This window comes from Schistocerca cancellata, chromosome 6 (genome assembly GCF_023864275.1).
Source record: "Schistocerca cancellata isolate TAMUIC-IGC-003103 chromosome 6, iqSchCanc2.1, whole genome shotgun sequence".
NCBI classification, from domain to species: domain Eukaryota; kingdom Metazoa; phylum Arthropoda; class Insecta; order Orthoptera; family Acrididae; genus Schistocerca; species Schistocerca cancellata.
Window position 1 is genome coordinate 269,586,459 of NC_064631.1, and position 25,214 is coordinate 269,611,672.

Below are 25,214 nucleotides of genomic sequence, written 5' to 3' on the forward strand. Positions count from 1 at the left end.
GGCCATAAAATGCAAATAACAATAATATTCTAATAACTAGCTGATAAGCCATAAATATGGTGTGATCAAAAAGTGATGGGATTTTTTTTAATTTCACGGGCTTTATACTTCTGATTTTCATTTTTTTTATCTGATTGGTACATATGTTCCTGATGTATGTTTTCATTTTCATTAGTTTTTAATACTTAGTTTATAGTTGGAAGTCAAAAAGGCTATACATGTTTTCGAGTGCTTGACAAATTTTTACTTTTGAAAAAAAAATGGGTCAAAGAATTTGCATTGGATTTTCCTTAAAAATGTAATAAAGTGCAGCATCACATTTGAGATGTTGACTGCAGTTTTTGGCAAATTAACGATGCATATGACAAGAGTTTACAAGTGATATTATCATTTCAAACAGGGTCAAGAAGATGCTGAAGATGACAACCATCCTGGATGCTGTACCTCACCAATTATTGATAACATTGTGGAAGAAGTAAAGAAAACGATTCTGGAAAATCACTGAATTACCTTGATGATGTCTGCATATCCTTTGGCTCATGCTAAGCAATTTTTTCAGATGTTTTAGGCATGAAATATGTAGCAGCAAAGTCTGTTATGATATTGTTGAATTTCAATCAAAACTGACATCATGCACACATCGCTCAGGAATTTCTGAGTGAAGTCGACAATGACCCAGAATTTCTAAAGAAGGTTATAACAGGGAAGAAAATATTGGTATATGGGTATAACATCGAAACCAAGGCACAAATATCCCAGTGGAAAGTGCCAGTAGAGCCAAGACCAAAGAAATTCAACAAATTTGATCACATGTGAAGACTCTTCTTACAGTCTTCTTCAATTACTATGGAATAACGCATCATGAGTTACAGTCATATGGTCAATAAGGATCGCAACGTGGAAGTAATGCATCATCTGCGTGAGGCAATCCGAAGGAAACAACTTGAATTATGGGAAAACCACGCATGGAAACTGGATCCCAATAATACTCCAACTTACACCTCAATACCTGTTCACAATTTCTTGGCAAAGAACAAGACTATTATTTTGCTTCAGCCACTGTATACATCGTACATGGCCCCATGTAGCTTCTTTCAATTTCTGAGGACATCCTGTTGCCATGACTGATGAGGTAAAAACAAAATTTCTGGAGAAGCTGAACACCATAATGAAAAATTAGTTCCAGAAATGCTTCTGAGATTGGAAAAAGTGCTGGTACGAATGTATTATATCTGAGGGAGATTACTTTGAAAGGGGCACAGTTGATGTTTATGAACGAATAAATATTCTTTACAGAAAACAAAAATTCCCATTACTTTTTGATCATACCTCATAAACACATGCATATTCAAATGTTGTGCCAAAATTTCGAAGCAATCAGTGAAGAACTTTTGGAGAATTAAGATTTTGAACAAATGAACATTTACATTTTTATACAATTTCCCCTATAATTATTTCACATATATTTATACATTAAATATGGCACTCTTTTGGGTACATAAAATCATGTTCATCTTTGAATGCAATGTTACGTCAAAGTTTCAAAGCAATCTGTGAAGAACTTTTGGAGATTTACAATTCTGAACAAATGAACATTTACATTGTTTACTTACATAGTTCACCTCATTCTAATCAAAAGTTCAAAATATTAATAAATCAACAATTTGCTCCTGAGTAACTCAAACACATTGATCAGGGAAGGTAGCTTTGCAGCTTTTGTGTGTGTGTGTGTTTGTGTTTGTGTGTGCATGTGTGTGTGTGTGTGTGTGTGTGCACCTGCATATACACTCCTGGAAATGGAAAAAAGAACACATTGACACCGGTGTGTCAGACCCACCATACTTGCTCCGGACACTGCGAGAGGGCTGTACAAGCAATCATCACACGCACGGCACAGCGGACACACCAGGAACCGCGGTGTTGGCCGTCGAATGGGGCTAGCTGCACAGCATTTGTGCACCGCCGCCGTCAGTGTCAGCCAGTTTGCCGTGGCATACGGAGCTCCATCGCAGTCTTTAACACTGGTAGCATGCTGCGACAGCGTGGACGTGAACCGTATGTGCAGTTGACGGACTTTGAGCGAGGGCGTATAGTGGGCATGCGGGAGGCCGGGTGGACGTACCGCTGAATTGCTCAACACGTGGGGCGTGAGGTCTCCACAGTACATCGATGTTGTCGCCAGTGGTCGGCGGAAGGTGCACGTGCCCGTCGACCTGCGACCGGACCGCAGTGACGCACGGATGCACGCCAAGACCGTAGGATCCTACGCAGTGCCGTAGGGGACCGCACCGCCACTTCCCAGCAAATTAGGGACACTGTTGCTCCTGGGGTATCGGCGAGGACCATTCGCAACCGTCTCCATGAAGCTGGGCTACGGTCCCGCACACCGTTAGGCCGTCTTCCGCTCACGCCCCAACATCGTGCAGCCCGCCTCCAGTGGTGTCGCGACAGGCGTGAATGGAGGGACGAACGATGAGAGTCGCTTCTGCCTTGGTGCCAATGATGGTCGTATGCGTGTTTGGCGCCGTGCAGGTGAGCGCCACAATCAGGACTGCATACGACCAAGGCACACAGGGCCAACACCCGGCATCATGGTGTGGGGAGCGATCTCCTACACTGGCCGTACACCACTGGTGATCGTCGAGGGGACACTGAATAGTGCACGGTACATCCAAACCGTCATCGAACCCATCATTCTACCATTCCTAGACCGGCAAGGGAACTTGCTGTTCCAACAGGACAATGCACGTCCGCATGTATCCCGTGCCACCCAACATGCTGTAGAAGGTGTAAGTCAACTACCCTGGCCAGCAAGATCTTCGGAACTGTCCCCCATTGAGCATGTTTGGGACTGGATGAAGCGCCGTCTCACGTGGTCTGCACGTCCAGCACGAACGCTGGTCCAACTGAGGTGCCAGGTGGAAATGGCATGGCAAGCCGTTCCACAGGACTGCATCCAGCATCTCTACGATCGTCTCCATGGGAGAATAGCAGCCTGCATTGCTGCGAAAGGTGGATATACACTGTACTAGTGCCGACATTGTGCATGCTCTGTTGCCTGTGTCTATGTGCCTGTGGTTCTGTCAGTGTGATCATGTGATGTATCTGACCCCAGGAATGTGTCAATAAAGTTTCCCCTTCCTGGGACAATGAATTCACGGTGTTCTTATTTCAATTTCCAGGAGTGTACATATTTGATGGAAGAAAAGCAACCACAGGAAAGCTAGTAAGTTTACCTAATATTTTTGTTCACCCACATGTCATTCATAATTCATCTGCAGGTAAGTGACTACCTGCCTTCAATTTTGTGTACTGAAATGTACTTTCAGAAGTGCAATAAATTTTACTTTTAGCCAGAGTAATATTGGTATAAAGCAACTCATTAGAAATGGCTGATAATACAGTGCAGAAGGAGGAATTTCACTACAGACTTTACTGACCATTGCCTGAATAGCTCTCCCTTTGATTACTGCCTGAAGAAATGTTGCAGCCTGATATGTGTTCTCCTCTGAGTCACGAATACCTTCAATGCTCGCACTCACACTTAATGGCTTCTGATGATGAATTTTTTTGACTAAATGCAGAGTAACAGATCCACTTCTTTTCTCAAGATCCATTCGTATTGCTGAAAAATATGACAAGTGTAAAATTGTTGAGACTTTCATAGCTGCTTGTTGAGATATTATCTGGTGGCTTTTCTTCGGGACCTTCAGCTGACATTTGTGTAACAGTTTTTCTGACATTTTCCAGCAGAAGTGGCTGGGATTGTCATAGATTTACCCTACATTGCCAGTAGCAGGCTGGTATCAAGCCTACAGCTGGAGATCATATGGACCTGCTGCACCAACATTTGAGGGCATTTCCCTGGTCAATAGTGCTTTTACTATTTGTTACCTGCAATGGCCCCCTTGTTGCAGCATGGAAATCCCGGATCCAGTTGCCTCGATGCTTAATTATTTCTTGTTAAAACTATTGTCATGTTTGTGGATTTCTATGACTTCTCTGAACAAACAGAAGTGGTAACCCTCTCCACAGTGACATACTCCACATTGACAAATTTTATTATGTGGTCGGTCTGAGAAAGTACATGCTCCACCACACTTGGAATGTTTCCTGAGGAGCAATATATCTTCCACCAGCGCATAAGAAGTATCACAAAACTGAATACCCAGAGAAGTGACACACTGGAAGAAGAAACATTGGGTAAGGCCTTTCTGCCACACATCTCCACGGTGGCAAACAGAAATGGCCATGTGACAGAACTGGTCATATAGTGTTCAAACACAGTGTACAAACTATTTACAACTATTCAAAAACATCTCAGACTAGTAAGAAACGAAAAGGATCCACTCACAATGATGGGCATATACAGCATGTATATATACATGTGGAAAAATCTATGATGGAATGACTGGATGATCCATCAATAGCAAGGTTATCAAACAAAAATGGTATTGCCGGTCAGGCCAGATGGAGGAAATGGCCATGGCAAAGTGTGTGCACTCTGAGACTGACCACGTATTTAAACTAGCTGATATGCAGGTTCTAACTGTGGAGAAGGGCTACCAAGCCTGTTTGTTCACAGAAGACACAGAGGTTCACAAACATAACCATAATTCTCACAAGAAAGAAGAAAGCCCAAAGTAAATGGATACTGGATTCTCGTGCTGTATAAAATCAACACTGCAGTTAACAAGTGGACCACAGCAGTAAGGACCAGGTAATAGCTATAAGAGACTGGTGTGATAGGTACAAAGAACCTCTGGCTGTCATCTTGACTCCAGTCCACCAGCAGCAGTGGACGCTGAACTTTTGACAATGCCAGCCACTGGTAATTGCAAAACATTAGAAAAGATTTTACACAAACAGTGATACAAAAAACCTGAAACAAAAGCTGATAGGCAATACATCAATAAGACAAGCATGTGAGTTAATGGTTTACAAAAGTTGCAGAGAAAGTTAACCTGTGAGCCTGTGTAACAAATGAACACTATATAAGTTACTATATTGTTTGAATTGTATTACATGTTTCAAGCATCACTTTCAGTATCATGTATTTTTACATTAAAATTTTGACTATATGATGACTGATGTGTCAGGTCCTCACTTCTGAAATCATTTCTTGTTGAGAAATGTTTCTACAGTGCAAATAAATATGTTAGTAACAAAAATACTAGGCCCTCATTTACTATTGTGTACTTTTTAATCTGTTAAAAGATGTTGCATTTTTGCACAAGAATGTTTATGTTTCTGCTGCTGGTTTCCTGTTTTCTCACTATGGCCTTCACAGACAAAAATTATCCCCCCCCCCCCCGCATTGTGCTCTCCTGTGTCTTGTCTCTTCAGTCACCTACCAGTTCCCACACACCCAACCATTATCTTGCCACAAAGGAGTGCTCTGCCTGTGATTCAGTACCATCCAGGACTGCAGCAACTAAATAACATTCTCCGCCAAGGTTTCAAATACTTCTTGTCATGCCTTGAATGTAGAGTCCCTACCCATTATCCTCCCTACCCTTCCACAGTGGTATTCTGCCACCCACCTAACCTATGCAGTATCCTTGTCCTCCCCCTGCACTCATACCCTTGCTTTATGGCTCATATCGCTGTGATAGACCCAGATGTAGGAAGTTTCCCATACATCCTATCATCTACTCCTGTCCTGCCACAGGCATCATCTAAACCCATCAAAGACTTTGAAAGCAGTCATGTGATCTACAAACTAAGCTGCAACCACTGTGCTGCTTTCTACATGGGCATGACAACTAACAGGCTATCTGTCTGCATGAATGCCTACCACCGAACTGTGACCAAGAGACAGCCAGGCACCCAGTTGCTGAACATGCTGCCCAGTGCAATGTGCTTCACTTCAATGACTGCTTTGCAGCCTGCGCCACCTGGATCTTTCCTATCAAAAACTGCTTTTCTAAACTGCACTTTTTTAAAATATGTTTATTTAGCATTTAACAGTTTCACAAAACAACAGAAAACAAACTCATTTGAAAAGTAATTATATAGATTACAACAGTTTCACATTTCATTCTTTTGTACAGAAACTAGCAAGAAACTGTCGATTGAGTTATTTCTTAGATGACACGTTTGGAGTTTCACATTTCCTTCTTCTTCATCTCTTTTCATGTCAAAATTCTATCATCAGCTTTACACATTGGAATATTGAGAAAATTTGCATACATAAGCCTGTATTTAGGATGAAAGTTACTTTCTCATATTCATTCCATACGTATGCCAGATACCATATGTTGTCTGTTAATTTAAGTCCAAAAATTATATGAACTGTGTGTGCCATGATTCACATTGTTGCACATCACTTTGCTTTGGGAAATAGTTTCCATTTGGGTGTCGCAGTGTTAGAAACCTGTATATTGCATATGTCCAATCTATTGATCAGTTGAATCATATCCTTGCTGTGTGCCATATCTTGATAAATTTCGAGCACTCAAAACGATGTTTGAGTGTGTCTTCTGAATTGCAATTTCCACATGTGGCTGACAGTTTTAACTGGGTGGAGTCAAGCTTAGAGTTTGTCACTATTATCTGGTTTATCACATTGTACCAAGTTGATCCAGTGCCTTCTGGTATTATTTTCATCGCTAAATTTTCCCACACAAATTTCCAATTGTGCTGCGGTAGTCACAGCTCCCATTTATTAGAAGTTGGTATTCCTTTGAGAGCTATGGCCATGATACAAATTTGTCCTTGTTTTAGGACATGTGTTGCTATGTAGCTTTTACTGTGATCATATTTTTGGACCAAGTTTAATGAGTACAGGATACTGACAACATGAAGCGACACTAGCTCTGATGTTGGGCAATATTTGTGAAACACTACAGCAGTTGGTGAGTGTAATCCTTTTCTATCACACACTTAGTTCTGTTGGCAAGTAGTGACATGCATCTTGCATGCAAGTCCTGGTCCAGTCCACTCTCATTTAAGCTGAGAGTACAGGTCTGCAAAGAAACCTTAAAAATATCACCCCTCACCAGTACATCATTTGCTGTAAATTCCTCCCTATTTTTTGAGCATTGGGAGGACCTGAGTTAAGTACCACATTTTTGCGAGTATTTGTGTTTTTACAGCTTGACTTTTTCTGTCATAGTTAAATTTCTACCTGCATGGATTTTTACTGCCACTCTTATTTATGCAGCATCGTGCGCCAACTCAGAGCCTCCATTCTTCGTGGGTTATTTGTCATGATGACGCTTAACACTTCAGCAGTAAACCAATTCATCACAGTCTTTTTGGGATTGACAATAGCACCTGTAGCTTTCTTGTACCATCAGAGGCTGTTATGTGAGATGGCAACATATCGTGAACTTTCCATGAAAACATCCAAGCCACCAGTGTAAGCTTTGCATGTCAGCCTCTAATGATCTAGACAATAAGAATCAATGTGGAGTTGATTTTCCAGTTTCACACCTCTCACACATCAGTTGACTTACGTGGTATGGACAGCCAATCTTCCTCTCTGGATAGTCGGCCACGTCGATAAGTAAAAACTTCTTCTCTGAAGAATAAAGCTGGTTAAGGCAATTTACCACACTCTCTCTCTCTCTACTCATGAAATAATGCTCTAACGCTTTTTGATGATAAAACGTGATGAATAAATGTATAAACTTTATGTTTTCACCAATTAACGATGTACTGGATTATGCAGAATAACATTCTTGCATTTCACATGTAAATATGTCATCTTCTCGTATTTTGAGCTTTAGAAACACATTAAATTAACATTCATAAGCGAGTTGGTTTAAGAACCACTTGTAATTTATAAACTTCTAGCAAGTCCAACACATGAATTACTTGGAAGGCTAATTTCATTTCTTCATTTGTCCTTAACAATTATCACAGTCACTAAAACCACAGAATAACACATAAACATTCCTTGTTCTTCACTATACATACACTGAAACTCTATGGATCATACAGCAGGTACTTGTTCCCGCTGTTCAGCCGCCGCGTCCACAATTTGCTCATGACTGTTTTTAGACCTGCACACACAGACATGTAATGCGCAGTAGGTTGGATTCATCTCTCACACTTCTGTTTATCATGTATTCAAGATGGAGGAAGGCCAAGTGTTTCTAGAATTTATGCAGAAATTCTCAAAGCGCTACAGAGCCCCCCCCGATCAAACACGCGATATTTTATATACAATCATTATGTACATTTATATCACATATAATAAAAATTCATATTTCAACAGTATACCTTATTCTTTTCATAACTGTGCATACTCTTTTTCTTATTATTTAGCTATTTCTTTATTATTATTATTATTATTATTATAAAACGTGAAAATTTCAATCAATGTTGGAGTTCGTTTTTTTATATCTAGGAATCGTGAGGGCTTAACCTTTAGTTTCCAATCATAAGCTCCAGGTGTTCATGAGACTTGAGTACTTTATTCTGTATTCTAGTTCCTTGTACTATTTTTTCCTTAGTATGTACTAGTATAATTATTTATAGTGGTTTATAACCTGGAGGAGCTCTGGGCAACTGAAAATGTTCTTTTTGACACTTGTAAATTCACATAAATCATAATAATGCTAGTGATGAAGAAATAATTAAAATAGTGAGTAGCTTAAAGAATTCACATGCAGCAGGATATGATGGTCTTAGTCTGGACACTCTTAAGAAATGTATACATAAAATTGCATCACCTTTATCAACAGTTATCAATTCCCATCTGGAAGATGGTCTACTTCCAGATGAGTTGAAAATTGCTCGAGTTGTGCCTATTTTTAAAAAAGGAAACAGGAATTTAGTAGAAAACTTTTGACCCATTTCTGTACTTTCAATAATATCCAAAATCTTTGAGAAATTAATATACATAAGACTCTGGAACTTCCTGGTATGCAAAAAAATGATTTCTAAGGGGCAGTATGGGTTTGTCAAGGGGTTATCCACCATTAAAGCAGCATCCAACTTAATCGGAGGTGTCACTCAAGCAATAGATAATAAAGAACATGTATGTGGAATCTTTCTAGACTTACAAAAAGCATTTGACTGTGTTGATACAACCATATTGCTGTACAAACTGTGGAACTATGGCATTCGAGGCACAGCCCATAATCTGATGAGGTCCTACTTGACAAATAGGAAGCAGTTTGTGTCTATTAGCACTTCAGAGAGAGCATACAAATCAAACACCACTGACATAAATTTTGGTATTCCACAGGGGTCAATATTAGGACCACTTCTTTTTATTATCTATGTAAATGATATTCAGACCATAACAAACCATGCAACAGCTATCTTATATGCAGATGATACCGCGTTAATATGCAGCAATCCAAGCTATTCACAGCTCGAAGTGGAATCCAATACTGCAGCAGGCTTAATTCTGCAGTACTTTAATGAAAAGAAACTAAAATTAAACACAAATAAATCTGTCCATATTGAATTTTATCTTGGGAGGCAAAAAACTCATGAAAACCAAATCTTAATGGGTGACAAATACATTAAAAAACAATACTCAACCAAATTTCTTGGCCTGACACTAGATGCAGAGTTAAACTGGTCTGATCATGTGAATGATATTTGCAAAAAGCTATATACTGCCATATATGTCCTAAGAAAACTGACACCTTTTTGTAACATCACCACTCTGAGGCAAATATATTTTGCACTATTTGAATCCCATCTAAGTTATGGGATAGAGGTATGGGGATCCAGCAGTAAAGGTAATATGAAAAGTGTACTTACCTTACAAAAGAAGGCACTTAGAATTATGTGAAAGACATGTGCCAGGAAGTCCTGCAGAAATTTGTTTAAAGAATTTAAAATACTAACTGTTCATAACCTGTATGTGCTGAAGATTATGGCAGTAAACAGTAACAAAACACTTAATAAAGAAATACACGATCACAATACTAGAGGTAGAGAGAGACCCCACATCACCTCTCATAGAACACTTTATGAGAGAAGTCCTTGCTATGCAGGCATAAAACTACTGAATTGCTTCCATCCTAATATCTCCAAATTGCCCATTACAAAACTAAAAATGAAATTAAAATTATGGCTCCTAAACAATCCTGTATATTCAATAGATGAGTTTCTAGATTTAGTACACTCGTATGATGGAAGACCATCTATCTAAAAATATATGTAATCTCAGATCTTAGACTGTGTCACAAACTGTAAATATTTGAATGTCAGATATGAATACTGTGTTACAAACTGTAGATTTCTTAATCTAAGTATGGCAATAATATTTTTTTTTAATGTATAGTCCATATATGTAACTCTGTTCTCTCAACTAAATTTACAAAAAGTTGTGTAGATAAAAGTGCCAGCCACTAATGTGTAACCCTAGTAAGTAAGGCTCTGACTTATCCAGAAGACTGGAACAAAAAAAACCTTTTTTTTGTGCTCAGTTGATGTTGGATCAAAATAAATAAATAAATAAATAAATAAATTCAAGCTTACCAGAATAATTCCTATTAAATGTGTGACTTCTGTCACGATACTGTCCTTTTCCCCTAGGATCAGCACCTACACCTTACATGTGGGTTAACCCTATGATTGCACTTCCTCCTTCCGTTCTGATAGGTACGCCCCTTTATAAAACATCCCTATTCATCAGGCCACAGGGTCATCCTATCTCTATGTATGTATGCTTGACCTATAGCCTTAGTAAATGCCGGGTACATCCCCCTTATCCTTTAGGAGTAGGCCTCGTGGTTCATTGCCCTAGTATACATCTTAATGTGCACTATAATTAAATATTTCCTGGTAAAATAAAAATCTATTTTACACTTCACTCTGACTTTTTAGTACCTCATTTAATACCCTAGAGTCTTCCTCTACTTTTCAACTTCTATAATCTTAGTAGATACTATGTCTACTTATTCGACTCATGGTAGACACTATGCCTACCTATTTTGTTCAAGCTCCACTATCCTAACATGCATCAATTTATCCGAGTATTCGTTACACTGACTTTTCTTAAATAAGCATCACAATTTACTCCAATCTGGCTTGTGTTCTCCTTCATTACTCATGCTTCCTGCTTACGTGTACTTGTTGTAAGATCATCATAGTTTTCTATATATAAAATGGCTTTCATGTAAATAGGCAACGTAGAACCATCATAATAAAAACAATGTGTGCATCTTTCTAGATCTTCTCCCCTACAACCCTTGGCGGTTCTTACATCCTTCTAATCCGTTACTTCATGGTTTGTGCATTCGTATTTCTTTGTATGTATGCTTAAATGTATTTGTGTTTTCTGATTCTTCGGCCTTCTTATGTGAGAATAAGTTGTAGGTTATTGGAAACCACGGAGATTAGGAAGGACTTCTGCGATAGAAGTGTATGAACATGGAAAGAGGGAAAAAATAGTTAGGTCCTCAAAAGAGAAGTAAGAAAGGAAGAAATAGAATTGGTTGCTAACATTGAAGAAGAGAAAGAAGACAGCCCCAAAGACAGGAAACCCTTCCCACCCCCCTTCCCCAGGATCCCCTACCTCGACGGTACTTGAGTGAGAAGCCGGAGGAGGTATGGCGTTAAATCGTCTCCTACAGAATGGACATTCCCACCTTCACCCTTGAGGTCCCTGAAGAAAATCTTAGCAACCCTATGGAAGCGGCAAATGATGAAGAACCATTCACACTTGTTTGCGAGGGTTGTTTGAAAGGTGCAATGTGTGTTCTGTGTTAGCCATGATTTATCTGTTGGTGTAAATCATGCTCTTATTTACACTACCCACCCCTTTCAAAATCAATACAAAACCCTTCGTGTACATCAAATCTCAAAAAAGGTATAAAATATTCTATATAAAACAGAAAATCCATACACTATAGTATAACGGTTGTTCAATTAGTTACATGATATTACCTTTTTCCACAAATGTAATATTCTATTCTGTTCATTTCGTTTAGAGATCACTGTTTATCTGTGATTCTCTTAATTTTTCCCCAGTTTTCTTGGTACTAAAATTATAGGATAGTTTAAGAATTCAAGAACAGATTACAGAATAGTTTAAGATTTGAAGGGAATTCGGTCCAGGAAACTATTTTGGAAGAAACACCGAAAACAACTCAGGATCTGACAGTCATCACGCTGCTCGTTAACACAGAACGTTAACGTCCCTGGTGGATATATGACTCCACCTGGGTCCCATGGATCTGATATTAACTTCACTTGAGCAAGTTCAGACCAGTACTTCCTGTTAAATTTTGTTTGAGTCTCCCCACTGCAAAACAATCACCACTTCCTGAGGTATCACAACATTAGGTGACAATACACTTTTTTCTACTTCGTTTTGGATAAATCTGAATTCTTTCCACATGTCACCTATAGCCTTGTTAGTATCATTAAGTTTGGAAGAAGCAATAGTTGAAACGTTTCTGGAGGTTATACTCTCGGTGACTTTTCGATCTATAATTCCTTCAAATTGTTCCTCCAGAGTACTTATATTTACCGTATCAGAGTTAGCTATTCTCTCTTGGAAACTTCTTTCTACATTTTCTGCTCAAGTATTAATGCCTGTAATTTGTGATTGGATTATTGATATTAATTTGCTATTCTTATCGACACCCCCTTTTAATGTATGCAGTCTCCGTTTTACAGCATCAGATGTAAATTACATACATTTTGAAATGATCCTAACTTCTCACTAAGTTCAGATTCTACATTGTTACATTTATCTTCAATATCAAATTCTAACTTCTTTGTCAAATCCTGAAGTTGATCATTCTGTCTCTGATTAAAGTCAGTGAACAGTTGATTTACGTGACTGCTTAAAGAACTATTTAGTTCACCTTTCAAATTTGTCTTGAGATTTTCTACTTTAGCAGTTAAAGTGTCGAATCAGTCTTCAAATTTCCCATACCTTCACATAAATTACTAAAGTCTTTACTTTGTGAATCTACCTTAGCACTTAACAATCCTGAAGTTTCATTCTGAACATCCAATTTATTACTTAATTGAGTATTCACTGAATCTAACTTAAAATTTATTACTTAATTGAGTATTCACTGAATCTAACTTATGACTTTGAGAATTTAAAGCTGCATTTAGTTCCTTTCTCAAAGCCACTGAATCTGCACTTTGGGCTTCTAATTTAGCATTCTGAGCTTTGATTAGGTTTACTTATTCAGACTAGTCTGGACCTTGTTTACTAATTTTCATAGCCATGCTGGTTCTGAGCTTTCTCCAATTTGCTGTTCCTGATCCATATTCTTATGATATTTAGACCAAGTAATCATTAAAAAAATTCAACTCAGTATAATAACTACACTAATAAAAGTCACTCTACTGTTTGTACCCCTTCTTTCTAAGGTACTAAGGTTCTATATTGCCTCACCCAGCGTAGAATTCTCACAACAAAGGTAAGTGGATGTGATGGCAAGTCAGCACCGGTGAGCAGCAAGCTGGGAGCGTCACACGTTGGTATTGATGTCGGCGTCAGAGGGCAGTTGTGGAAGCAGGTCAGCACTGTGCTGGTGGCATCGGATGGTGTTTCCATGTCGGCGTTGCCGCGATGTGTGTGAGAGCTGTATACTCCTCCCCACTGGATCTTCTTAGTGGAATTATTCTCATCGTATCTCTTCTTAGTCTAATACGTCAAGGTCTTCTTTCCATTCTTTTACTATTATTACTTCCTTATTTCCCTAATGTTGCATCCACAAATTTTTCCATTTGATTTTTGGACTTAATCCAATTACACAAAACAGTTCTCTTGTCTTGTTATATCTGGTTTCTACGGCAACACATCATAACTTCTTCTTCAATTTCTTCTCAAAATTCCCATTTTTCGAGTCCTTATCACTGTTTGCCACACTCTAACACTCTAGACTATAAGGATCAATATGGAACTGATTTGCCAACTTCACACCTCTCTCACATCAGTTGACTTACTTGGTATGCCGATCTTCCTCTTTCGATAGTCAGCCATGTCAATCTCCAAAAACTTCTTCTGCGAAGAATAAAGCTGGTTAAGGCAATTTACCAGACTCTCTCTCTCTCTCTCTCTCTCTCTCTCTCTCTCTACTCATGAAAGAATGCTCTAATGCTTTTTGATGAGTAAATATACAAACTTTATGTTTTCACCAATTAACGATGTATTTGGATTATGCAGAATAACATTCTCGCATTTCACATGCAAATACCTCCATCTTCTCATATTTCACTCATATTTAAAGCTTTAGAAATGCATTAAATTAACATTCACAAGCGAGTTGGTTTAAGAACCACTTGTAATTTATAAACATGTCTTGCCTCTAGCAAGTCCAACACATGAATTACTTGAAAGTCTAAATTCATTTCTTCATTTGTCCTTAACAATCATCACAGTCACTAAAAGCACAGAATAATACATAAACACTACTTGTTCTACTCTACACATTGAATGAAACTTTATGGATCGTGCAGGAGGTACTTGTCGGCCGCCATTCAGCCGCCTCGTCCACAATTTGCTCGTGACTGTTTTTAGACCTGTACACACAAACATGCAATGTGCAGTAGGTCAGATCCATCTCTCTCACACTTCTACTTAAAATATTGTGTGTTCAAGACGGAGGAAGGTCAAGTGGTTCTAGAATTTACACAGAAATTCTTCAAGCACTACATGCCTTTTGTTTCCTTTTGAAATTCCTGGTACTCACAACATATGGTACGCAGGAGAGGACCATAGATAATGGACAATCTTGTATGACTGATTTCTTGATGGGAATTTTCTCACTTAATCTACTGTTCACAATGACTTGTGACACAGTGTTGCCCAAATTATTCTCAATTGCATTCATGAAATTGGTGCCAAAACCCATTTTAATCATGACTTTTTCTGGATGTTTATGACTAACCCTATCAAAAGCATTTTCAAAGTCTATTAGGGTGAGAACTTTCCCTACAACACATTCTTTATTTCTGTACCCCCAGCCCCATATTAACCTTCAGTAGTCCCTGTCCCCTACCTGTCTATTATCTATCCCCTTCCCTGATCCCACTACAGCACTGCACATTTTACCAATGCACCCACAGCCTTTCCATTTCTCTATGCCTCTCCTCTCCTTTCCCCCCTCTCCCTATCCCCAAAGCACAGCCTCCCAAATTGCATCTCACAGCCCATACTGTCCCCACCATGGTCTCTGTCCACTGTCACAAACAGCACAACCTTTTCCCCCACATCTACCCTGCTATCCTTGCTCCTCCTTAACATCACCACCCATTCCAGATTGCTGCACATGTTAGACACATCAAAGTCCTCAGATGGCCCCAGTAGCCCTACGCAGTAGCCATGTGTGTGTGTGTTTCAATTTATTGCTTGTAACACATAATTTTACGTGCATATGCATTTTCAACTAAGTATAAAAGTTTTTACTATTACATTCTTTTATACTTTACATTATTTCTTATTACATTATAATTCATGATAAATACAAGTTATAATGGCATTTTTGGGTAAGCCACTGCTTGAGTCAGTTTTTAAAAGTATCCCCTGTCAATATCATAACCTCATTTTGTAACAAGTTACTAAAAACAGTAATTTGACATAGGGTCTTTTCGCTGTTAAGGTTAATCTTCTGTTAACCATATAAAAGCCTTTTGTATGCCTTGTTTCATAGTTGTGAATATCCATGTTGACTTCGATGAATGTGTGTGTTCTATTTCCATATAAGAATCTTTTATCTGAAAGCTTAAATGTTTAGCAATCTTTTCATTGTGCCTGTCTGCAACTCCACACCTCCTCTATATGGTTAGTAGTACCATACCTTTTCATATTGTTTTTATGCTATCCTGGACTTCCCCTTGAGTGTGTCTCTATATAATGTGTGTGTGTGTGTGTTTGTGTGTGTGTTTGTGTGGTGTGTTCTTTCCAAATCATATGCTGAGGGAGGTGGCTATGACAGAGTTAATGCACTGGACTTGCATTCAGTTTTCCCTGCTAAGGTGAATCCTGGGTTAGTTACACTGATTAGGCCACAGTTAACTTGCTGCCCTATTCAAGCCCAATCACATCCTAATTTGATATCTGAAATATCCGATACTGTTGTGCTGAATGGTCTAAGTACAAATAAATAAATCCTTCATTCAGCTTTCCATTCATCATCTTCTTTAGATCTCATCACAAAGGAGAACATTCTGGGGCATGGACTAGCCCAATATATATTTATTACCAAAGAGAAAGAGGTGCTAAAAAGCATGTTAATAATCACTTTTTGTTAAACTGCTTTAAACTACAATGGCATACTCAAGACTAAATGTAACATTGGAAAATTAGCCAGAAAGATGTCAGTTTGGAAAAAAATATTGTGTCCTTAATTGTAAGTTACATAAAATAACTGCTGCTTATCTCTTCAGGATAGCTTAATGTGTATAATATCACAGTGATATTTATGAGAGAGCAACAGTTATCTGTATGGTACATGAATGAAGTGTTCAATGAACACATAAACTTCACATAGCTAACACTAACCTTTAATCCCGACATCTATATAATTTGCAAACAGGATGGATTATCAGGTATATTTTTAACTTTCATTTGAATTTAGAGAGATTCTCAATTTCTTGCTTTATGTTACACAGGAACCTTATTCAAGACCTATGCACTGTAACACAGAACTCCACTCTGAATCCTATAGGATGAGGTAAAGTCTGCATGGTACAAGTAATTTTTTTTCTGTCTTGCATTATGAATCACACTTGCCCTGAAACTGATTTTTTATTACTTGTAACAAGCAGCATTAAGTAGTAAATGTATTGGGAAGTAAGCATAAAATTCCAAGATCTCTGAAGAAGTCTCTGCAAGATGTTCATTTTTGCTGAATAAACCCTTTCTTTTATTTGAATTGCCCCCGAAGCTTATTCCATAGGATAATAGTGAGAGATAGTATGCAAACTAAGTTAGCATGCTGATCTTCAAGTCAGATCAGTGAAAGTTAGTGTTCTATTTGTTATAAGGACCATATTATCTAAACCCAAATTCAGGACACATTAAAAATTATGACAATGCAAATAAATAAATAAATAAAAAGATCTTAATTAAATGAAATGATTACAAAATATCGCTATACTTTGTTACAAAAAATATTTTAATTTATACTTTATTAATCATATTCAAAATGAATGACTACAAGCAGACCAACTGTATTTATTAGTGCTGTGAACTGTCTTCAGTATATCGGTATTCTTCAACAGCATATGAAAAAATTCAAAATAAGTTTCATAATAATCAACTTTAGTCACTAACATTGCTTTCATACGTTCTACAGTAAGCTGTGTTTTGTTTCTTGTTCATATATTATTCATGTGGGAAAATAATTTTGTAGTGACTGCATTAATGCCAGGAAGGCAGGAGAGATACTCCACTAACTTGAGTAAATTTGAGAATGGCACATGATTCTGGCCAAAATGAAAAATCATTTCAACCCATCTCTGAGTTAGCAAAGTGTTGTTAGCAGTTGATTCACTGATTTTCTAACTGCTTACAAACAGTTTGATACAGACATGCTCATAATACATTTCATTTTCTCCAAACTGAAAACATGTTACTGTTTTGAAACTACAAAAGAAGCCCTTTCAAGTCATCCCCCTTTAGTATTTGATTTAAGGTAACCCAACTACAGGATTCCTAGTTTTTCAAACTTTCTTTGCCAATTTAACTAAAACTAATAATAAAATTCTGGTATCCTGGCCCAATGAGCTTGAAAGCCCATCAGAATGCATGGACCTAGATGACAGCCCCTAGACGGCACTCCTAAAATTTGGAAGTGCTGCTGTTGTTGCTACAGTGCTATGTGCAAGTCATGCTCCCCATGCCAGACTATCAGCACTCACAGCTGCACTATAAAGCTAGCAAAGCAGGGGCTTGGACTTCATTCATGTTCTGACTACACTCTCATACTGTTCACTGTGCTCATCATTGTTGTTCATGATATTGCTGCGTCTAGGCTCTTGATTTTGTTTGCTCACCAGACTTGTCATTCTGTTGTGTTGTCTTCATTGTCCTTCCATTGCAATTGTCGTCCTGTGGTTATTTACAACTCACTGACAATACTCTCAGCCAGTCGGCCAGTCACCCGTGGACATGTCCGATTCTGGTTAGTATAAATGGAAATGAGGAAAGAGGTAAACAGTGTCTTATGGATCTGAAACTCGTGCAACTTGTGGAATAGCAACACCAACAGCTGATCTTGCAGCAGCAATTGCAACAGTTCCAATAGCAGTTGCAGCAGCAAACTGACTTGTTACGTCAGGAAATCCAGCTTTTATCAGAATGCTTGCAGGTTCAGGGTTCACAACCTGTGCAGACTGTGGTCGTTTCCCAGGTGGAGTTTCATCCACTCATGTTTCTGTCATTTAACAACACCAAAGAAGATTGGGGCATGTATTTGCAGCAGCTGACACAGTACTTCACCATTTTTCGTGTTCCTGATGACACTCTCCAGTGGTCACTCTTCCTTTCTTGGTCTTCACTAGAGACATTTTTGTTACTAAAAAATGTTGGCTCCCTCTCTAATCCAGTTGCACTCACTTTTGAGGAGATGCATTCATTGCTGCTGAAGTATTTTTTGCAATGCTCCCATGTGGTCACACCGTGCCTCGAGTTCCATCAATACCACACAAGCAACCAGGTCAGTCATATCAGTCGTGGGTGGCAGATTAGCAAGGACTGAGCTGACTTGGTGATTTCACTTGCGCAAACTCATCTCTGAAACCTCATATGGGGATTCTTTGATTCAAGATGTGGTGGACCAACTGGTCCCTGATTCGGAAGTACACACTGCAGCCCTCAAATTGGACAAGCCTTCCTTGGATGATATTTTGAAAATCTCAGACTCTTTTGAGATTGTGCAGACAGAAAATGCAAATGAATGCCTTATGGCTCATCCCCAGGTAGTAGCAGTTCAACTGCCACCAAGGGGATGGAATTCTGATAACTCCTTTTCTCACTGGCAGCATCATGATTCATCACTTTTGGATGTGTCATTGGACTCTGAGCAGTCAGTCATGCCCATAGGCGTAAGTAGCAGGGTTGACCATCTTTCATGACTGTTTAACAACATGCCATCTGCACATTGGTGCACTGTGGAACACTCAGCACAGACTGCCCAGACCTCTGGGCACACTGCACCCATTGAAAAAAGGATAGGCATCTACAAACTGCCTGCCATTAAGCATTGGGACAGTCAAACCCCGCTCCACAGTTGCCTCAAGGGACAGTGCATAAATTTCATGCCATTGTTACCCAGGACACTCCTCCCATCACCAAGTTGTTTACTGATCTCACAATTGTGCATAAGGATGTTCGTTTCCAAGTAAACACAGGAGTGAAGGTTTCCCTACATTGGCTAATCTGGGTTACCCAGCATTGGCCCTGCCCTCCCCCGAGTTGGTTGCATATGGTGGTAGCTCAGATTTGCTGAGAGATCAATTCATGGCAGCATACAAGAAGTTTGCATGGCTGATAACGCTGTTTGTTGTCAATAGTCACTCAGCTGCCAACATTTTCAGCCTGTATGCCTTCTCAGTGTTTGGTTTCTCCATCACGGGTGAAGTTCAGGTCATCTTGGACACAGTTCCTTTAGAGGAACTTGACTACCTTTTTGCCTCTTTTGCATTTCTGTTCCAACCGGGCCTGGGGTGTGCCACCATTTTCTCTATGTACAGAAACAGTGCCCCATTTCTGTTGGGCATGTCCATTTCCAGTTTTCCTACAGACACCTTGAAGTAGATCACCTTCACGAAGCTGAGTTAATTGAACCTGTCAATGCAAGTGCTTGGGCCACACACCTGTTGGTGGTTATGAAAACCAAATGGCTCCTTCCACCTCTGTGGAGATTTTGGGCCAACAATCGATGCCCAGGCATACGTGGAAACCTACCCCATACCACAGCCAGAGGGCCTCCTCACAAAGCTTGTTGGCAGTGAATATTTTTCTATGACAGACCTTGCTGATGCCTGTTTACAGAGCCCATTAGATGAGAATCACAATGTATTAAGGTCATAAAAACACCCTTTGTCTTGTACAAATATAAATGTTTGCCATCTGGGATCTCTTCCAGAGATACCTGGAACAGTTAACCATGTCCATCCCAGTTTGTACCAATTATCTGGATGACTTAACAGTTACGGGTACTATGCGTCAGGACCATCTGTGCAACCTCTGCATCCTCTTTGCTATGTTGCATGATGCAGGGCTCAAATGCCACCTACACAAATGCCAGATTTTTCAGGAGCAAATAGAATACCTGGGATACTTGCTCAATGAAGATCGAATTCAACCCACTGACTGCAATGTTTTGGCTGCTGACTCCTTCCCATGTCCCCAAAATCTACAGGAGCTGCAGGCCTTTTTTGGTAAAGTGAATGATTATTCAAAGTTTCTCCCACAAGCAGCACATGTTATGCACCCACTACATCAGGTGCGAAAGAAGGACATTCAGTTCTGGTGGTCAGTCCATCATGTCCCCTTCTTTTGATGCTGAGGCTTCCTCCTGCTGCACTGGGGCTGTGGTGGAGCATTGTAACAATGATAGTACTTAGCAACCTATCACCTATGTACCCAAGACACTGACGTTTCCTAAAAGAAACTGCTCACAGATTGAGAGAGAAGCTTCGGAAGTCAACTTTGCCATTAAGAAATCCCATGGGACTAAGTTTACCCTCATTACTGACCACAAACTGTTGGTATCACTTTTTGGGCCACACTCTTGGCTTCCAGAGTGGATGGCTCAAAGGCTTCAGTGTTGTGCTCTTTTCCTTAGTTCTTACAATTACACCATTTAGTACAAGCCTACTGTGCAACATGAAAATGCGGATGCATTCTCTTGTTTACCCTCAGGGCCAGACCTGGTATTTAACCAACAGGAGACCTCCTGTTTCCACATTGACTTAGAATGACAACATACATCCAATCGGTTCTCCATTACTGCTACTCACATCACTGTAGACACATGTCATGACCCTAGCTTATGGTGTGTCGCTCACTATGTGCTACATGGAGGGTCCACTTATTTTTCAAAATCTGCCGATCCAGACTCTGGGCCTGGTCTTACCTTTCTCATCTTCTGTCTGTTGTTTCCAACGTTCTCCCACTGGATCACTGGATGCAGAGGGGGACACCCTCCATGTTGTCATCGCAACTACCTTACACACTCAAGACTTGAAACTCTCCAGCTTGGATATTGGGGTACGTCGCAGATGAAAGCTCTTGCCAGGCAACATGCTAATGGTCAAGACTGGACAAAGATGTGGAGGCCATGCTGTGCAGCTAGTCTGCATGTACCCAACATCAGGCTGCTCCACTCCAGTCTTTTGCCCCATGTCCCACTTCATGTCGCCCCTGGGACTGCATTCATCTGGACTTTGGTGGTCTCTTTCTGGGCACTATATGGCTCATCATTGTGGATGCTTATTCCAACTACCCCCATGTGGTTAGCATGGTATTCACCACTATAGCCGCCATTTTTGGTGCACTTATCCAGATTCTCACCATCAAAGGATTTTCTCACAGCCCTGTGTCAGACAACGGGCCACAATTGATTGTGACAGCCTTTTAACCGTTCTCAAATGCCAATGGCATCAAACACCTGTTTAGCCCATTGTTTCACCCATCCTCCAATAGCAAAATGCGGTGGATGGTGTGAATTGAAAGCAGTGGGCACATCCACCACTTCCGCGGCACTCCCAATGTTCCTGAGCACCTAAAGGACCACCTCTGTCCACGACTGCAGCCCCGTGGAACTCCTCCATGGGTGGCAGCCACATATTCTCTTCCAGCTGCTGGCACCACAGCCTTCAAAACCCCGGATCTGATGCAAGGGACAATACCCCCTGTAATAAAACTGGTTATGGTAAGATAAATGTACTAACTGATCATGGATCATATGAGGTGAACAATACTACACTGAAGACATAAAAACCAAAATTCTGGAACAATAGGAAATAATACAGACATGGGAGTGTAGTGAAATAAGAAGAGGAAAATATTAGTGAAGTATTTGTAAAGCAGGATAAACTAATAGATGAATTAAAACAAGATGATAAGAATGACCCAAGTGCCATGCTGCTAATGTTAATGAAAATCAGCGATAATAATAAGGACCAATTAATAAAAATGATTACTGACTAGTTCACAAAAATTAATGAGCAACTTGAAAGTCATAAACAAGAAAGCTGTTTGCAAAAATTAATGAGCAACTTGAAAATCATAAACAAGAAAGTAAGAAACAGTTCAAAGAATCTGGTCATTCAATAGGAGCATCATTTTATTGTATAGATAAAAACACAGCTCAACTAAATGATATCAATAAAAAATTGAGAGGTTCGATGGTCGAGTAGAGTCTGTGAAGTCCAAAACGAAAGAAATTGAACTTAAATTTAATAATTAATTTAAAAATGTCAAAGATGAGATCACTGAAGTTAGAGAAGAAACAAAATTGCTTTTAAACACTTATGATGAAACAAGAACTGTTGAAAAAAAATGTAAATAGTTGAATTTCAACTATGGAAAGTGATGTTGACACCAAACTGGTACTTGTTGAAAGACGTTTTGTTGAATGGGTGAAAACAGTAGACAGCAAATTCACAGAAAATGTAAAATTAAGTAACAACAAAACTAGCATCCCAGAAAGTCATGTTTTGGTTCTGTGTAAAAAAGTTGAAGACCTGTCTAATGAAGCAGTTAATAGCAATCCTGTTAACAATGTTGATACCATGCTGTAGAACATTCTGGGTGAAAATCTTTTCAGGTGAATGTAGTTTACATCCTGTATATTTTCTGCACCATTGAAGAGAGAACTTTGTGTCTAATATGATTGATATTATGAAAATCAAGTTTGTTAAGAAGTTTCTGGAAGGTGAAGCATTGAGCCAGGAAATTAGTTTACCAATGATGATACAACCTATGTAGATTTTGAGAAAGGATTTTTAAATAAATTTTGGACGGGGACTGAACAAGCTACAGTGAAAAGTGAATTTCTCAGTGAACCAAATTACAGAGAAGGTTGTATTAGTATGAAACAGTTTTGTAAAAATCAGCACATTTGAGCAAACCTTTTGATGAACTCACCCAGACTGATGCTTTAACAAGGTGCAGTGGGACCTAGTCTATGGGCCAGATAACACAATAGATCAGTTTTTAAATATATAGATAAATTAGACAAGAGTTTAAGAAAAAAAGAAACAGGGAAATACAACCACAATAAGCACACACATTTTGAAAGAGGTAGTAATCAAAATTGGCACGGAAACAGGGAAATACAATCACAACAAGCACACACATTTTGAAAGAGGTAGTAATCAAAATGGGCATGGTAATAATCACAACAGGAGCAAACACAGTAACCACAATGGTAACAATTATCATCAGAGGGAACATAATAGGGTGAATGGTAACAATTTTTATTCTGGAGAGCAGCGTGGCAATTGTTGGAGCAGAAGGACGGGTTATTAATTCAGAAACCAAAGAACTAGCTTGGTCCCCGTTGTCGGTTCACAAGTTAGGAGCTCATGAAACAAATAACAAATAGACCAGAAATTACATAAATACTGACACACAAGAAAAACACTATAGTGAAGGAATCAGTAGCTATCTTAAAAGATGTGTACTATCCTGTTAACATGATATCTGTTAAGAAAGAAATATGTTCTTCGGGCAAGACAAATTATGCAAATACGGTAAATGAGCTCACAGAAACTGGAAAAGGGGATACAGAAGAAGTTAATTTATAAGAATTATGTAACTGAGTAGATACTTGTCATTTGTCAAATACTGAAGTGACTAATTTTTGTGATGATTTTGGAATTCAGAAACTAACAGAAGAACCAGGTAAGAAAAAAGTGAATACTGTATTAATGAACAGCAACATAAGTGAAACTGGGTACTTAAACAGTAGTGAAATACAGAGTAATGATACTGGTAATTTTGTTATGATGTAATAAATTAAAGGTCAGTGATGATGAGAATAGTAATGAGGAACAAAAGTAATTTGTTTGCTTTAAAGGAGGATTGGAGGCATTAGGTATTAGTAAAGAAATGTGTAGTAGTGGCTATGATGCTGTAGAGATATCCAAGGACACCGTTAAAGGATTAAGGGACATTAACGATAGTATCACAGCAAACAAAACTCTTGATTTAATTACTAGTAGGGAGACCAGTTATGACAGTGACAGTAAGCTGCTTGATGTTATGAATAAGAATGGATCTTTTGTATAAAAATGTGCTTAAATAGCTATGCTACTGTGAAAGATGAAAGCTTTAGGATCATGATAAAAAAATCTGTTTACCTTTTTATTCACACTGGTGGCATAAAATTAAACATTTTCTTGTAAAACAACTAAAACGTAAGTGCCATAGTGTTTATCTCAGTGAAACAGATAAGTGCATACAGACTGATGAAATTCTCAGTGACAGTGATAATGATGTCTGTGTTAATTTAATGAAAGTATGTCAAGGCAATGAAAGTGGTCAGAACAACAATGATTTCAGAGGCTTCAGTTTTGAAGTGATATAAGGTAACCTGTCATATGAGAATGTCAAGACTGATAAATATGCTGAAGTTTGTTGTCCGTTCATTATGATCGGAATAGGATCATGGAAAGGTATGTCTTGTTGACACAGGCAGCCAACTTTCAGGGGAGTCTGAATCAATAAGAAAAAAATTAAAACATAATGTGGACTATGTAGAATTACTTGTAATTGGATTAAGATGAAACCAGGAAACATAGTAAAGCGATTCAAAGTCAGGCTTTAATAACTTTTACAATTGAGGGAGTGACTTTTACGCATGGATATTTAATAATTCAAGATTTCTGTGAACATCTTATCTAAGGTGTGATATGGATACTTAGAGTGAATGTATGTTTTGATTGGGGAGGGCAGAAACTGAGTATCAATGTACCTGATGGAGATTGTATTTGTACTGACTCTACAAAGTCAACTATATCTTATGATGAGGATAAAGTAAACAGCATACAATGTTTAAAACACAGCAGATTTGTAGTCAAAGATATTCCAGGATTAGATACAGATGAAGCCAAATTTAAAGAACTTGCAGACACTAAGGTTTCAGAAGCAAAGAGGTTCATTGATAATCAGAAATGGGCATTGGAATCTTTGTTATGGGAGTACGGTATGTCTTTAGCAATATTCCAGGTAGAGAGAGAGGATATCAGCGTACTTCACAGCTAAAACCACATCAGCCATTCTTTACAAAGCTATGTTGTGTCCTATAGCTAAGAGAGCT

At 38.8% G+C, this 25,214-nt stretch overlaps 1 protein-coding gene across 1 annotated transcript in view; it reads right to left on the minus strand.

Annotated features, from left to right (window-relative positions):
* The window catches only part of LOC126191219 (cilia- and flagella-associated protein 91-like), a 356,082-nt gene that overhangs the window by 188,642 nt on the left and 142,226 nt on the right, over positions 1-25,214 (minus strand). The window contains exon 10 of the mRNA XM_049932021.1: positions 3,441-3,625. Coding sequence (XP_049787978.1) covers positions 3,441-3,625 — 185 coding nt within the window. The remainder of the gene's footprint in view (positions 1-3,440; positions 3,626-25,214) is intronic.